This window comes from Argiope bruennichi, chromosome 4, assembly GCF_947563725.1.
Source record: "Argiope bruennichi chromosome 4, qqArgBrue1.1, whole genome shotgun sequence".
Classification (NCBI taxonomy): domain Eukaryota; kingdom Metazoa; phylum Arthropoda; class Arachnida; order Araneae; family Araneidae; genus Argiope; species Argiope bruennichi.
In genome coordinates this window covers 136,802,629-136,821,251 of record NC_079154.1, presented here as the reverse complement: position 1 = coordinate 136,821,251, position 18,623 = coordinate 136,802,629, and the positions used below count along the sequence as shown (strand labels likewise).

Sequence of the window (18,623 nt, the reverse complement as noted above, 5' to 3'; positions counted from 1 at the left end):
GAATTTTCAACTCCAGTTACGGTAACGCAAATGCGTGAATTTTTCTACGCCAGTTGGGGTAACGCTATGCAGATTAGAAATTTTTAATTTCCTTTATTCTGTTCTATTGTAATTCAAAAGTACTTCAGAATGAATCTGAAAGATCTATTAATTAACAATGTTTAATTTTAAATGAATCAAGCATTAAGAAAATAAACAGAATCGTTTGAAATAATCAGCCGAAAAATCTTAAGCCTAGCTTCATTAGTGTGGGGGGGAAACTCAAACCTTACTGATTTGTTGGTGGGGAAAATGATGACTTTTTTGGCGGGAAAGTTAATTTTTAATTAATAATTAAAATTCTAATTAAAAATTCAAAAAAGGGACCCCGGGTGCACATTCCCGGCCTACAAAGTATACATGTACCAAATTTGGTAGCTGTAGGTCAAACAGTCTGGTATGTAGAGCGCCAACACACACACACACACACACACACACACACACACACACACACACACACACACACACACACACACACACACACACACACTGAGCTTTATATAAGTATAGATTTGCCAAGGCAGCAAGATTTAGTTTATAAAAAAAAGATTTTGTAACAAAAACAAGCCAATTTTTTTGTCAGTTTTGTTGCATTGAAAAATTTGTTAATTTTTTATTTTCTGTATAATATTAGTATTTTCTGCTAATGTATTAATTAGTATTTTCTGGGTTTTTTTTTTCATTTTTTTTTAATTATAAATGTTCAAAAATTTCAATATTAACAAAACTTTAACACAGGCTTCATGTCTTTTATTTGCGTTTTGAGCATAATGGAAGCTGAATCAACATAATAAAAATCTCAAGATCTAAGTTATATCCGGAATCTTTTTCGTTCTATAACAATTATAATATGTTCTCGGTTTATACTCCTTCGATGCCGCTGTAATTATCCACTAATATCAAACAAACGTGCTCAAGCCCCATTTAGTGATAGACAGAAGGAAGGTTAATTGCTTCATCTTCCCTGGAGACGCAAGTTTTATTTCTTACTGCCATTTGTTTCCCGACATTCTCTTTGAGTGGGTACATGCGATGTTCGAAGAAGAAGAAATAGTACAAAGAAATAAATGCTTGCGACTAGAAGCAGAAAGAATGGGAAGGATGGCTTTTTATTCCTCAATTGACGATACTTGGTTTCATTTGAGATTTTTTCCATTGTTTATTTCTCTTAAAATACTTTGTCCACTGTAATCCATTGTCATTGTCATATATTGTTTCTTTCTATTATAAAAGCTATAAACGAATTTTCCGAAGAAAAATATACATAAAGATGTTGATATGAATATTTGAAACACTTTTTCAATGTAACTATAGAAATCCTCTATTTATTACTAGTTAAAAAAGTTAAAGTATCATAGGATAATATTATTACTGCAAGTTGAAAATAATATCATATAGACATAATATCAATGAATATAAATATTATGTTAAAATATACCAATGAGAGTAATAGTTTCTGTATTTTTATTATTAAGGATTTAGAACGAATTACTGGGAAAATGAGTTTAAACATCAGATGTCATGCATTCGTATAGATAATAGATTTTAACCTTTTAAATAACTTCTTACAGAAGAATGCAGAAACCCCATAACTCGTTCATCTAGGCCAATTTTTCTGTGAAAAAAACATGATGAAACTGTTTCTGATCACTTGCTAAAAAATACAAAGACATCTTTTACGCTTTAATTAAATATTTTTGGGTTAATATTTTGGTTAAATATTTTGGGCGTTTGGTTACAATGTTTTGATTATTGATAAGTTTGGAACTATTTTCTAGCATTTCAGCGAACGGAACAACAGCAAACTCAGTAATCTCCAAATACACTTATTTAACCTCTACTTAGCAGATGTATAAATGTCGTAACTATAAAATATTCACTTCCATAAAGTAATTAAAATTTTATTTTCCCTCAGAACTAATCCCTATGTCATTAGCTTATTTTTTATTGACTTTTATCCCTTACCAAATTTTTTTATATCATCTCACGAGCAACCAGCGTCAGATTTCTGACATAGTAGATAACATATATGACACATTTCTACAAATACCTAGACTTCAGCGTTTTCGGTAAAGAATTTTTTCATTCTGAGGGGAGTTCTATTAATTTTCTGTTTAGTAATAATTTTACATTGTTTTTACTACCGTAAATTTATTCAGTTTATTTTTCAATTAATCATACTTTACTTCTGAGTGTTTATGTTTAGAAAAAGTCATTTTTCATGCCATATCTGATATTTTGTAGTTCTGCAAGCAGATCGATTAAGCAGATGCTGTTAGTCTATTTACGAAGAAATATATTTGTAAAAAATTATAAATTCTAGGAATTATGAAATTTTTGATACCTAGCCAATTATGTCTGGCAAATGTTAAGATTATAGAGGGTGATTCTGAATTCATGATACAAAGTTTAGGGGTTGGTGCAGGACACTCTACCAATCGTTTAGTGTATACAAATGTATAGCCCTAAGTAACAAGAGTAAGCAAAAACACAGGAAACACATGTTAAAAAGAAAATATGCAACATTTATTGACAGCCCTTTTAAAAAGTGCCATGTTTACAAAAACTGCACAAAACTGAATTGCCAATATACAAAGTGTTTAAGCATGCTTGAAGCGACTGTGAAGCTATTTGCATATGTATTCAAAGATGCGAGATATTTCAAGAACACACGCAGAATCTGCCGATATTCGAGCAACGAGATTGCCACCTATTTCAGATGGATTCGCATAACTAAAACTCATCAGATGTGTCCATAACAATCAACTTAAATCCATCATTGAAAACCACTGTATTTTATTGTTGAGGGATAATAATCACCAGAGTGATCGAACGTGACCTCAAATCATGATTCCAGATGAGTGGAAAGTGTGCTGTCTCTTCGATAACACCGAAGATTTATAAAAAAAAGGCTTTAAGATTCCCTCCTCCTTTGAAAAAAAGATTAAGAAATTATAAAATGTGGTTGCTAATGGTCGAAAATTGATAGTTGTGACTCTACCTCCATTTCGCTTAGCATATCTAATCAAATTCGAAAGATAAAAAAATTATGGAATCATGATAAACAAAAGGAGTGGGAATTTTCCATTGGTTAAGCCGATGTTTCATCATTTGGATAAAAATGAATTTGAATAAACTGCAATATACAAAAAAGTACAAAAGATTCTCTTCTTCGTGTAAATCTGATCCTCAATTATGTTTACTTAGATATAATCATAAATCCCTTGATAATTTTGCTGTTGGTGAAAGTGCAATCACGTCCATCAATTTTTTTCATAATGTTCTTCCATTTGTGAAGCATAACATCACTTAACTCACTCTGCCACCGTTAAGTTCAATAGTTGATAGTGTTATAAAACTTAAAACGTGTATATTTTTATATCTCACATTTTTTTTAAAGTTCGATAATGTGATAAATTTTATAATTTTAAGTGGAAAAATTTTGATATCATAGCAAATTGAGAAAATTTATTCAGTCATGGACACAAGATTAATTTTGCCATCGACTCTGAAATGAAATTTAATATTTTATTAATATGTGTTTCTTGTTATCCATTTAATATCAAATATTTATAGACGAAAAACATAAATATATTTTAGGAAAGAGATACAAATTTAAAAAAAAAATGCAAATTCTCTTTCGACAAGAAACTCCAAAACACAGAATAGGGACAAAGTACCTAAAACATTTGCCTTTTTTTTTGCTTATTTCTACGACTTTATTTATCAAATGAAATGTTAATCAAAATTTCTTATTATATCAAAATTTCCAAGTTATGCTTTTGATATTTTCGAAGATATTTACATTCATATTTATGGAGGCCAAAAATGTATTCGTAAATGAATTTTAAATACTTTTTTTCTTTACTTTAATTTTATATATTCAAAATATTAAGAATTTTTACCCTATTTAAAATAGAGTTCCAAATTTTTTTGTGCGTGTTTAACATTAAGTATATGATAGAACTAGGTATGAAATAAGTTTCCTGTTCCTTTCATTACTAATTTTTAATATAAATTGATGGAGAAAAAATCCCAACACAAAGAAAATGTTATTGTAGTGTTATGAAATTTGGAAAATGTATTTGTCTAGTTAACATTCTTAATTGATAAAATTTTCAAGATTACAGGTTAATTTAAGTTCAAGAAACTGCATTTCAAATGTGAAATCTTGTTACATTAATAACCGGTGTATCATTACATTGTTACATTAATAACTGGCCTGCAAACGTTCATGCATTGTGTCATACAGGTGCCAAATGTCACCTTGTGGTATGGAATTCTATGCTTGTTGTACTTCTTCTGTCAATATTGGGACGGTCAGTGATGGCTGTGGATGATGCTGGATTGGTCGTCCAAAGATATCCTACGCGTGCTCAATTGGAGACAGAATCTGGTGATCTTGCAGGCGAAGGTAACATGTAGACACTCTGTAAAGCACGTTGGATTACAACAGCGGTATGAGGGTGAGCGTTATCTTGTTGGAAAACTTCCCTTTGAATGCTGTTCATGAATGGCAGCTCAACAGGTTGAATTACCAGACTGACGTACAAAGTTGCAGTCACTGTGTTTGGGATAACCACGAGAGTGCCCCTGCTGTCACATGAAATTGATCCCCAGACCATGACTCCAGATGTAGGTCCAGTGCGTCTAGGCTGCAGACAGTTTGATTGCGGTGTTCCTCTGGTCAATACACGGTCATAACTGGGGCCAAGGCAGAACATGCTTTCATTAGAAAACACAATAGATTTCCACTTCGTCCTCCAATGAACTCTGGCTACCACTGGCGTCGTAAACGGCAATGGCTTGGAGTTAGTGGAATGCAAGCCTGCTACAGGGTGCCTGGCTCGGAGCTGTTCTTGAAGTAACCGATTTCTAACAGCTCGTTGCGTCATTGTTAGGGATTGCAATACCGGTATACCTGGATACCGAATACTGGTATTTTGAGCCATTTGTACAATTTTGTAATACCGGTATTCACAAGTTTAAATACCGGTTTTTCGGTATTTACTAGAAATTTTTAAAATTGTCTCCACTATATGTTCAGGGATAGCCAACATAGCAAAATAGTATACGTTTTTGTTTTTATGTCTCCCTAACGGGTGAAATGAATTAACTAATTAATGGCTTAATTAATTGCTTAAATCTAAATTAGCTAAACATGGATTATCCCTGAAAGAAAAATTGTGTCCATAATGACTGATGGTGCAACAGTTATGAAAAAAGTTGGAAAGTTGATTGGTGCAAATCAACAATTGTGCTATGCTCATGGAATTCAGTTAGGAGTAATAGATGTATTATATCAAAAAAATAAAGAGCAGAAGAATCCAAATACTGTGGATATAGAAACTTCGGATTCCAATTTTTTAAGAGCGTAAGAGTGAGAGTGATATTGACGATGAAGATAATGACAATGTAATTGTTGAAGAAGATATTGCTAATGAGGATGAAATATTAACCCAACAAGAATTGCTTCCTATAATTTATAAAGATCGAAAAATTGTTAAGATATTTAAATGTTCCCCTATAAAAGATGACATATTACTAAAATACATACTAACTGAAAATAAAACAGAATATATGTTAACATTAGAATTTAAAACACGTTGGAACCATTTACTCCTAAAAGCACACATCACTATCTGAAGATTATATATTACATTGAAAAATCGCACAGAAGAAAGGCATATCGAAAAAGAAAATGGTATTTACATAATTATAATGATTTTAAAAGTGAAAATGAAAAAGAAGAAAAGAAAATAACCATTTCAAATCTGATTAAGTTTATAGTAAATTTTCTTCAAATTTTTTACCCACAAACCTATCCACATTCAAAAGAATTCGGTTCAGTTATCGAATATTATTATGACACTAATGTCGATAGTGAAAAGGAATTGTCTCTTGAACAAAAATTAGAATTGGCGATAAATAAGAAAATTCCAACGAGCCAAAATACAATACAGAAATCAGCTATATCCAAAACCATCCTATAAGAAATCGATTTATATGAGAAGATGAGGGATTTAGAGGTAAATACTTGGAAAAAGTATATCGTGCATTGCTAACAGTACCACTAATTATCGTAGATGCCGAAAGAACGTTTTTGACAGCTAGTAATTTTTGCACAAAATTGCTTTTCAGGCTTCATGACAGTACAATTGATGCATTATGTTTTTTAAGATCACATTTCAAAAATTTGTATTAGTACCACAGACAATTTTTTGTGATTTAAATAAATAAGTTGTTCCTTTACTTTTTTGTGATTCTTTATATACTGTTATAATTTATAAGTCACAAATTACTTTTTGTGATATTTACCCTTTCTAATAAAACTGGCAAATAAAAAAAACACCTGTATTTTCTTTCTTTTTCTAAAATTTTTAATACCGGTATTAAAACCGGTATCCCGGTATTAAGATGTAAAAAATACCGAATACCGGAATTGAAATTTTGGTCCGGTATTGCAATCCCTAGTCATTGTGGTACCAACTGCAACTCGAACTTCTGCCGCAGACGCAGTGCGATGCGTCGCAGCCGTATGCTGAATTTAGTGGTCTTCACTCTCAGTAGTGATACTTGGCCATCCAGAACCCGGTCTTCTTGAGGGAGTACCATCCCTTGACCACTGCTCCCAACAATAATTCACACTGGATATATTCCGGCCAAGTCCTTCTGCAATATCGCGGGAAGAAAATTCACCCTCTCGTAGCCGTATTACACGACCTTATTCAAACTCGGAAAGCTGTTGATAACGGTTTCTTCGCCTTCTTAAAGGCATTCTTGGCTAACATAAACTCAATACGTCAGATTTCAAAGATAAATAACGCTCACGAACTTTACAACATCCATTTAAAGCAAACCTAATATGTAAATTCTGAGTGGCGCTACTAGCCCCACACTTATGCGTGTAGCGCGAAATTTGAATCGATGTCATCTTTCAAGTGTATGCTATTGTTTCTTATGGCACTTGCCATAATCAAGCCCGCTGTTACGAAGACAGCGATTTAAGCCCGTGGGGGAGCGTTTTTTTTTTTTTTTTTTTTTTTTTTTGTAGCGCCAACTAGGACTAAGAGTACGACTTTGCTACTCACGCATCACTCATTCGCTTGCACAACCCCTTTTTACAGGAGGGCACATTCACACATCTCACAGATAGAACAGATGAAGAACAACAATGCCCGAACCAGGATTTGAACCTAGGACGCTCAGATCACGGGGAAGACGCTCTACCCCTATGCCAGGACGCCGGCCTTTCAGGTGTGCCTACCAAATTTGGTTTATCTAGCACAAGTCCTTCATGGTGTTGGAAATTTTTATTCCACCAGTGTATAAAGAAAAAATATTGTTTTTATTTATTTTTATGTATAACTCTATTTGTTGATGAATTTCTCATTTTTTCTATATATGAGAGTAACACTTTCACATTAAATTTAATGCAATTTGCATCTTGACGTGCTTGTACATTTTTGTATTATATTATATTTTACATATTATATATAATATCTGGAAAAGCAATCTTCGCTAGGCAGTTTTTATTTTCCCCATAAAATCATGTTTCTTCGGAGAAAATATTTAGATACGAATCACATGCTGATTACATATGGATAATTTTCCATCTTACATGTGATCTGGTCATTTAAATTTTAAAAAATCATGAATGAACTCAGTTTAACATGTTATTCGAAACAATCTGAAATATTACAGTATTAATTCGACAGTTTATGTTTCATTACTATGGTGACCATTTTGCAGAAAGAAAATTGTCTTTTCCGAATGAAGCCCCTGAAGCAGAATCGAAAATTCAGGAACTTGGGGATGGAGAAAATGAATTTTGCTTGGATGGGATTGATTGTGCCAATCCGTGTTCGATGTCAGTAGACACAGCAGCTAACGCGAACATGTTGGGAGTAGATTTGTCTCAGAGGTTTAAGGGACAATCTATTTCCAAGCCTCTTGATATATCCTTGAGGATTGATACTGAGGAAGTGTCCGCGGTTGGAATCGGTGATCCTTGTAGTCACGCTTCGGATTTACTTCGAGAATTCGTCTTTGTTGTGGATCTGAATAGTAGTGTGAAGCGAATAGGAGCCGAAGATGAGAGGAACTTTGGATCCTTGTGTTGAGAGCTGCGAACAGTTCTCGAGTGTCGAGAATGAATCGGAAATAAGTCCATGATTGGAAAGTTTTGGGAGGACGGCTAAGAATGCCTGGATGTCAAGTGGACCCAAGAAGGCACTGTCGAAGCGTCCTGATACTTGGTTGGTTTAATGGTGCAAGTTGAAAGTGGGAAATCGGCCAACTTGGTAAGAATTCGTTCCGGAGAGATTTGTACTTGGGTAGAATTTGTACCTGTACGATGTTTGGATCTTTGAAGACCTTGCATTTTACGAAATGGGATCAAGTCTGAATGTACAATACGAAATAAAGAAGAGGTCTAAGCCCCAAACAGCGACAGGGTCCAGAAGGATCTCTTACCATCACCACCCTAGTGAATGATGTCGTCGGCGAAATCACGGAGGCTGACCACTGCCGGACCAACAGTTGCTCATATCAATCAATGGCCTATACCAGTTATTGATTATAGTGAAACTGCCGGCTCGTCAGTCCTTCAAGAGGAGAGCAATGTTGCGAATCTGTAATGTTGTTTACCATCACACTCAGTACCACTGTAGGGAGGACCATTTTACGATCAGTTCAATTGGATGCCGGATCAATGACTCCGGGCTTGGCGACAAAGTTGCCGAGTTTATAGTTAGTTGTAAAAATATTTTTTGAAAATAAAATCGCGTTTTTCAGGAAAGACACCTATATAGATTAACTTAAAAAGCAAAACCTTATTTAAATATAAAAACATAAAGCTCGTTTAAAGATATAAGATATCGGTAACTATACAAATCGAAACTGAATCAAATTTAAAAAATTGAAATATAATTTAAATTTTAACTAGGGAAACAGATTAAACTTTTTTTTATTTCCAAAAATACTTTAGTTATATATTAAGTTGCAATAGTCCTAAAAGTTTCCAATAGTATTTCAAATATAAAAAAAGTTCAGAAGATATCGTACCCCTTTAATATTTTATTCTTCAAATACTCATACCTCTCTTCAGTTGTGTTCCCCTCCATTGAGTTTCTCCTCAAAATATTCAGCCCATTGTGTTCGACAATAAGAGTCTGTAGATTTCTTCTTATCTTTTGTGATACCCATAAAAGAACTTCTCAATGAAAGAAAATGTTGATGCATTCGCAGATGCATTATTTGCATAAAAAGCTCGATGTGAATAGTTGGATAATTTGCTGACTTCTAAAAGAAAAGTCGTTAACTATTATATTGTTCAAGGGACGGATGGCACCACATGAAAGTATTGTAGCTGAAAGCTAACAATTAGTTATTGTTACTCAAAAAGCCGAAAAGCCAAGTCGAAACATAATGATAAGCAATTAAAAACGAGTTGATATGGACACTCATTTGGTGTTGCTATTGTAAACAGAACATATTAAAATACTGAATACAAAAGTTAAAATGCGTGTGATGATATAGATAATTCTTATAATAATAATAATAATTAATTATACTATTTTTTTAAAAAATAAATACAATTTTGTTTTATTATTTAATGAATAGTGAAATAATGCGTAAGTCATTTAAATAGCATTTAAAATAAAGCAGGTTTTAAGTACAAAAATGTATCTCTTTTATCTTCAGTAAAAGATATGTAGAAATATGTGATAAATTGCATTTTCCTTAATGAATTGGTTCTTTATGGCGGCTTTATAAAAGCAAATTAAATATTAGAACTAGATATCGAAAAGAATCATACTGGGAGGAAGCCGTGAATTTAAATGCAGAAAAAATTATTCAAGATATTGCATTTTCTCAAAATAATCATTCTAAGTATCAGATAATTATTCATTCATAATTTAGGAATTTATTATTCATCATTATTTCCTTCTCATAATCATTCAGAATCAGTTCATTCAACATTTTATTAGTAATAACTTTTTTAAATAAAAACATGAATGCATAAATATTGTAGAATCGTAGATATTTCTTTAATTCCCCGCTTGCAGGTTCAAAAGGAAAAGCTTATATAAGATCATTAAATGAAAAAGTAACATTTTAATAAATTTTAAATGAAGTATTTCTAATACTATTTTAAAACTGCTTTATAAATCTTTAAAAATAAGTAATATGAATTTTTCAGATGACTCTATGTGCTTTTTTATACATATCACATTTCAGAAAAGGCAAATTCAGTCAATATGATGAGATTCATAATAAAGAATAATATTTTTTCCTCAAGTACGTGAGTATCTTCTCAGTTTAATCCTCTCGTCGTTATCACATGGCAATTAGCCGCCAATATGAAAGTGACGTGTACAAGACCCGTTCAGTGATAGATAAAAGGAAGGTTAATTGCGCCGCCACTCCTTGAGAAGCAACTTTATGTTTCCCGACCTCCACTTCCGATTAGCTAGCTACCTGCAGGGTCAAAACATAAATCTGTCGGAGGAAGAAGATCAAAAATAAAAGTTGATTCTTTTGATCAGAGCCCCCAACAAATGAAGAAAGACGGTTAACTTTTTATACTTCAACGACTCATATTTTCTTACAGTTGCCTTTTTTCTTTTCACTTTCATTTGCGAAGCTATCAACGTACTGAATCTTAGATCATTTTTTCTTCATAAGAGAGTCATTTTTTTAGACGAAAGAAAATGCTGATGTCTATTATGTTCAAATATTAGGATTTTTCTCTTGAATGTGGAAACTCGTTAACTTTTACTATCCCAAAAAAACAACACATTTTAATTGAAAGTTTATGGTTGATTGTATAAAAATGTAAATGTAGCATGTGCCATGAAAAAAATATCAAAATTGAGATGAAAAGTATTTTTATGTAGTGATGATATGAATATTCCTTAATAAATCAAAGCACAATTTAAATGAATCGGGTTAAATGAATCATCTTTTGATTAAAAAGGCATTTTATAAAAATGCTTTTTTAATCATAAATTTAAATGACATAAAGAAATGACAGAATAATAGAATTATAACATTGTCTTATTTATATTTTCAGAAAATCACTAAGTAATATCCGATTAAAGTAAATAACCATAAAATACAGGCTGATATAAGACTTTTGTTTGCTTATGAATGGTTACAACTTATAGAAAACATATTTAACTCAGTATAAAAGAAGAAGTTTTTTTAAAGTTTATTTTGTGTCAATAATAATTGGTTATTGTGACTGAACTTTGTTACACAAATCAGCAGTAATCCATTTCTTGATAATAATCAGTCGATCAAAAACAAAGGGGAAAATGAATATGCAGTAAACGATTATTTCTATAGCGTTTTGCAATGGAAGTTACAATTTGTCCATTCATATCATAATTTTAATTAATAATTATTACAATAATTGATTTAGTTATTATTTCACCTAAAACGACCCTTTGTATAAAACATTAAAAAATATTTATAGCTTCTAAGACTGCAAATCATTCTCGTTCTAGTTCCAACCAAATGTCCAAGGATTAAATATGTTAAGTTTTTATAGTTCCTTGTGAAACTACAACTCATATGACAAGTGAGAGTTATGTCGACTGCACACACATTTTTTAATGACAATTATTTTATTAATGAACCGAAATGTATAAAATAATATTATATCAAAAATTGAAACTCGGGACAAACTTTTAAAAGCATAAAGCGCTGATTCTTTAAATAAATTGGAATTTTTATCGTATTTATAATTAGTTGTCAGCTGGTTCACCAAGGACTCTGATTATATCAAATTCCAGTTAAATCATTTAGATATATTCTCTTGCCCTTGGTTCCGTCTAATTGTCAGATATTAAAGCGCTGTTATTTTAATTGCCTTAGATATGTTTCCTTTATTGCATAGATGAACCTTTCTACTGGAGATCAGACCCATAATAACATAGCGGTATTGAAAATGTAAATGTCGGACTTTACTACATACGGAATTCCCGGCGATTTTTATTCTTCTTGCGAATGACTCGGATATTAAAGGGAATTCTTCTTCTTTAGCTTTCTAAGATGGAAGAAAATCACGTGATTAGTTAGTAATATACTCTGTTGTTGGAAATTAGGCAAAAAGAGTTTGACATGGTGAATACACTATTTTTTTTTAGTTTTAAAATAGTGTAAAATTTAATTTTGGGCAAAAATAGTGTCAAATAGTCTGGTATTCTGGCTTTACACTCACTTTTATCTTCATTATGAATGTGTGTGTTTATATATATGCAATGATATTTTAAAGTCTTAATTTAAACCAAATTAATTTCCAAATCTTTTCTTAATTTAGCCCATAGTAATTTCATTCTCTTATTTCCTGATACAATTCCACTTTCTGTTTAATTAATTCAACTGAAACTGTGTAAAAATGACATATTAAATGACATATATATATATATATATATATATATATATGTGTGTGTGTGTGTGTGTGTGTGTGTGTGTGTGTGTGTGTGTTTTGTATACAAGAATTTCTTGTACATTTTACACAAAAATAAAAAAAAATAAAAAATGGAAAACATAGGAAAAGTCACATTATTTTGGCTAAAAAATATCAATAAGTAACATTAAATTTGGTTATTAATTATATAAAATTTAGATCTTTATTGAACGCATGTAAAATACAACAAATAATCCTGGAATGACTATGCTATTGAAACTGAAATGTTGATTTCCATATAAGTTGGAGAATGGAAATAAAAGGTAACCAAATCGCAAAAATCTCTCTTTTGTCGAAAGGTTTAGTCACATTTAATTTTCTGGTATCAATCGAACTCAAGAACCTCTGAAGGAAGTTGCGAAGTTCAAAATATTGTTATAAAACGAACTCAACTCTTAGACATGTAAACAAATATTGTGATCTTTATTTTATCAAAATAAATTTCCAAACTAATATTCGAGTGGAAATCTGAAATTACTGCTAAGTTTTATTTTATTGACTTTCACATTTATTTTCTATCAATTTACAAGAAAAACAGCTGAATTCCAATCCTAAGATAATCGAGGTAAAAAGGATTTTTACCACGACTACCTGATTTTTTTATATCTTATATATAAAGTTTCAACTAAAAATCAATGGAAGATTATTTATCTAAAAATATATTTAATAATAATGATGACAAAGCGTAACTTGATGTTATTACTTATAATTAAATGATGATACATTGCCTAAAGCGCTCAAATTAGAAATTATTATTACTAATAACTCATTACAAATAGTATTAATACATTTTTAATGTAATAAATATTTTTAAGTTTTAATGATTGGACACTGTCGCATAATATGCTTTTATATGTTTCTTTCATTCCATTATAGCCTACTTTTTATGGGAGTATTGTTATATTTCCATTTTAATAAATACACCATTCCAGAATAAATTTTTAAATATGATTTAATTTCCTTTGAAAAAGCAGTTTATATAGAAAAATTATAACTGCTAATGAGTCTTAGATGTCTAGTCTTAAACAGACACTTTTAAAAGTAAAATTCGCCATAAAGATACGTCTAACATCTTAAAATAAACACATATTATCGCAACAAAGCCTGGAAAAAGTAATTTTATTAGATAGCATTTTAAATAATCTAAAGGAATAACATTATCTTTGCAGCTTTATACTTTAAACAAACACAGTATGCCAGTGCTAACAGATTATTCGCTTAGACAAATTTAAGCTCTTTCAGGACTTTGTTCCTTATTTTTTTAACTTTCTGTAGCGTTAATGAATTTTTAATTAATGTTCTCCTAAATACAATTATCCATTATGTAAATTAAATCTCATGATCAAAAGAGAAAAAAATATTCTGGGGCTGAATCTCAATTCGTATGTGCATATAACATTAGTGAAGAATTATATATCTAATACTCTTGTATGAAAAAATTAAAATTTCCTCTTCCGTAAGATGTTATTATCAAGGCTTAAAGACATAATTTAAATATTCTTGTCTTAAATTGCATTCATTTGAAAATGCGTAATAAACTGTAATCTTATATACGAAGTACGCATTTATAAAAATGAAATGCGGATTTGATTTAGGTTTACAAAAAATTTGGATAACGACATGAAAGGACGTATTGTGTATTATATAGTGCGTAATACACATATTATTTTGTTATTGCCCATGTATATGAAATCTATATATAAACGTAATGATATCTCTTAATTTAATTTAAATCATAATTAATTTTCTAATTATAATCTTAAATGCAACCGTATTACTTTATTCTAGAATTTTGTCTTATCCCACTTTTTTTATTTAATTATTTTTACACAGGTTTTACAAAGTTTCTCAGTTTTGATTTCCCACACTCTAAGGGAAGGGAGAAAATTTTTTAACAGCATTCTTTCAAAGATTTTCTTTCTTAAATAAGAACATGTCAGAGAAATCCCTATCAGAATCTCTTAGTAAATTCAAGAAAGAGGAAGATTTCTGTCTGTTTTCTCTTGTGCTTTGATGTGAACAAACGAGTTCCAACTTCGCCCCCGTGTACAAACATGCCCTTTCGTGGAAAAGTATATTGAAGTTTATCACAAATGTGTCATCATTTTGGCCAAGCATTTTCCCAAATTATATAATGTAATACAGAAGTTAGAAAATGTTTTATAGCAATTGTTAATCTACTCGTGGCTGGAGTTTGTGGCCTTACATCGAGCTCGAATTTTGTTATCGGGGGGGGGGGCAGTCAAGAAATGGCTCTATTACCATAGGGATACCTCAACCCTCTTCGTTGGAACCGAGATACGAATTTTTAATCAGCAAAAAATAGAGGAAGAATAGACTCTTATAGGCTTTCTCACTAATATTTACAAGTAACGACTTATTGTGTCGAGATCAGTGCATTTGGACATTAATAAATGAGGAGATATAAGTATTCGAAGAAAAGTAAAATTACCGAGGAGGGGGATAAAATCAGTTATGGCCGATAACTGAGTTCCAGCTAATAATTGAGTCAATACTATACGTTTGTTAAATAGATCAGTCAACTTCAATATTGCTTTTAAATAAACTTCGAATAATAAAAAAAAAAAATTTAAAAAATTACCTTATTAGTATACTAAAACTCAGAGAATAAAAAATTAATAAAAATTTTGAAGATGAAAGTAAAAAGCTTAAAAGCAATTTAATTTTTTAATTTTAATCAAAAAATTTCAATTTGTATTTTAATTACATTTAATGTTATCCTTTTTCTTTAATGTTCATTGTTGCTTAATTTTTATATCATATTAATATAAATGCCTGATTCTTTTGAGATAATTAAGCGTTTTTAAGAAACACTTTAGCCCATACTTCATACCCTGTTTCGTACTTTATATAGTTTATAGCAAATTCCAATAAAACATTTTAATAGGATAATATCTTTAAGTATAAAGAATGAAATTATTATTATAATTATAATGATTTTCTTAATTTGTATTTCTAATTGTTTGGAAATTTTTCTTAAATTCACTACTAAACGGCTTCTCCCGTAACAAGTCAAAATTAGATAAAATAAAACCAATAGTTAATTATTAACCTTTGAAAATATTGAAAGGTTCTATTATCCTTAGGAACTGTACTAAAGTTTGGTTCTTTAGATAGAGAGTGAAAAAAATTGATCACCAATCTTGAACGATTTTACAGATATAATCAATTCAACGCCTTGCTTGGCGAATGAAGGGAGCTGCAAAATATTATTTGTAATTATCTGGAATGGGTTCGCCCCCAAGAAGTATCTTATGAAAGGAAAGAAGATTTAAAAAATCAAGAAATAGACTTCCAACAGAAAGCTTAGTTTCAAGCAAAATTAGTTCTACTGTTGCCAAATGGATGACCATTATGATTTGCTTAAGAAATTGATGGTCATATCTTCCGAAAAAAATTATTTTACAAGGACTTTTAGATAAATTTTGTATTATCCCAAAACGTTTTTTTTTTCAATTCAATTTAATACAGAGTAGGCGTCTATAACAATGATTTTAAGTTTTAAGATGGAATTTAAACTCATTCATTAAAGCATCAAGTCGCGTGTTTTTTTTTTTTTTTTTTTTGCATTTTGAACACCGTAGTAAGAGTTTAATTTCTGGTTTGATTTCATAATATTTACACTTTTTAATTTGCAATAACTGATTCAATTGAATTCTTGTTTTTAGTTCATGTCAAATGAATTTTTTTAAACCAACTATTTATAAATTATTCCTAGTAATGGTCAAAAATTGATTTGTAGGATTATAAATCAATTTTTCACATCTATTAAATATGTTTTGAATGGATTTAAGTGATGTATGTTTGGTTTTTCCACTTAATGTTTTTCAATGGTGTATCAAATCCGCATCTCTTTAATTGTGTTTTGATTGTTATTAGGCTTCTTGCCGGCTGTGGACCGATCTGCAAGAGGTAACTACGGCCTCATGGATCAGGTCGCAGCTCTGCACTGGATACAAGATAACATCGCTGAATTTGGAGGAGACCCGAGGAATGTTACCGTGTTTGGACAAGGCCACGGTGCGGCGTGTGTCAACTTGCTCATGTTGTCTCCGATGGCGAAAAGTATGCACAGTTCTGTTAGTATCGTTAAAATGCACAAACATCTGAAGTCAGATACAGGATTGTTACTGTTTCTTTGTTACCGCTAATGTTGTTACCTCAATAAATATTCATTAGATCCAGAGAAGTAAGACGGGAACTTTGATGAAATTTGATAATGCTTACTGAGAAATGGTAACATTTGCTAAATATAATTCTCAAAATGCTGTTTGAAAACTGATATGTAACAAATGCATTGTCTGGATTAAAAGGGATCTTCACAAAAATTAAATATAAAATGCCGAGGCTTATTCTGTGTAACACGATATGAAAAATTATTACTTGATAAATTTCAGGGAGAACTTTACTCTGGCCTGTAGAATGCCAACACATTCATCTTCATTAATTTTATTTATATATATACACTGAGTGTACCAACTATATAAAAATAATGGCAAAACATTTTTTGATAAAAATACGTCTAGTTCAAATTTGTTAAGATGGAAGCTTAAAACAATTTAAATAAAAACCATCCCACAATTGAATATTTTCTACATATTCTTACTTTTATGTTCTTATTCACTACTGATCTTTATTATATCAAATATCATTTTGGATGTAAAATTATATCGTAATATTCCAGCATAATAGAATATGAATGTTCGTTATATTTTTAAAACACTTCATAAAATCACCTTATAATGATTGATAATAACCATTTAATAAAATCTTGTAGATATGGTGAAATGTTCTGTTTTGACTACGATTTCATTTAGTTTCAAAGTATAATGTATTGTCTTTAAAAGATATAAGCATGAAATCAAAAGAGTTTGAAGGACATACTTCTTTCAGACAGAGTACGAGAAACTCTCAGATTTTCAGAATTACAGATAAATCGACATTTTTAAGGAGGAATTCATCAGCCATTTTTTAACTATCAAAAAAGAATCTAAATTTTTAAATCATATGTAAATTGTTTTCCTTGTTCCTTTTTCCATGCTAAAATACTAGCACAAGCATTTATAAACAGAAGAATATAATCTTTCATTATATGCTCAGTAATTAACGTATTTATAATCAGAAATATTTTAAATTGATAAAAATAATATGAAAGCTCCTTATCACCGAATTTATAACCGACATAATATTTCTTAAATCGTAGTATAGATGTTGGAAGATGATTTGACAGACAATTCGAAATCATGAGCCCATCAACCAAAATTTCATTCTGGGCGGTAACATATTATTGAAAGTGTTAATTGCCATGGATAATTGACCAACTTTTTAATATCACGTGCTCTTTTAAAAATTAAAAAAAAAATTATTTCAGAACTAAATATTTCGTACTTTATGTACTAGCCCTTGTATTTCTGTGAATTTTTAAAAAATCTAATTTATTGTTTATATAGTGTAAAATCCAAACAAATACTTTTATAAGATTTTTTTTTTTTTTTTTTTTTTTTTTTTGCAGCGAGGAGGTTGTTTTTTGATGACTAATTTGGGAAAAATGCATTTTTGTATCTAATAGACATCGGATGACTGCACCAAATATAATTATTTATATGAATTATTAATTTATTTGTATATATTTTTATATTTCATTGTTTATATTATGTTGCTATTATCTAATTATTGTTTTCATTTTCATTTTATATTCAATATAATTTGTATTTTTTTAGAAATTTGATATTTAGAGAAGCTTTTGAGGAAACAAATTTTACAATTATTATTATTTGAATGAATGGTCTAGTTTATCTGACAATGGAATTAAATATTAAAATGATTAAACATAGAATTTAAATATAAAAATTAGATATGTTTTTAAGAAATTTGAACAGAAAAGCAATTTGTCATTTAAAAAAGTAAAACGAAATTTGATTCGGTTCAAACTCAGAGCTCTATTACATTGCACTTTTATTTTTCAAAAATGTAAAAAAGATAAATGAGGTATGTTTCTTTATAAAGTGCATACATTTATCACCGATTTCGAATCAAAATGACAGAAAATCTATTCTATAGGATATAAATGATTTCTTTTTGTTTA

General features: G+C 30.3%; 1 protein-coding gene across 2 annotated transcripts in view; it reads left to right on the top strand.

The window, feature by feature from the left end:
- Positions 1-18,623, top strand: part of LOC129967117 (neuroligin-1-like) — a 700,350-nt gene that overhangs the window by 539,047 nt on the left and 142,680 nt on the right. The window contains exon 3 of one of the 2 annotated variants that reach the window (XM_056081797.1): positions 16,418-16,603. The exons of the other annotated variant lie outside the window; for it this stretch is intronic. Coding sequence (XP_055937772.1) covers positions 16,418-16,603 — 186 coding nt within the window. The remainder of the gene's footprint in view (positions 1-16,417; positions 16,604-18,623) is intronic. 2 annotated transcript variants of the gene reach the window in all.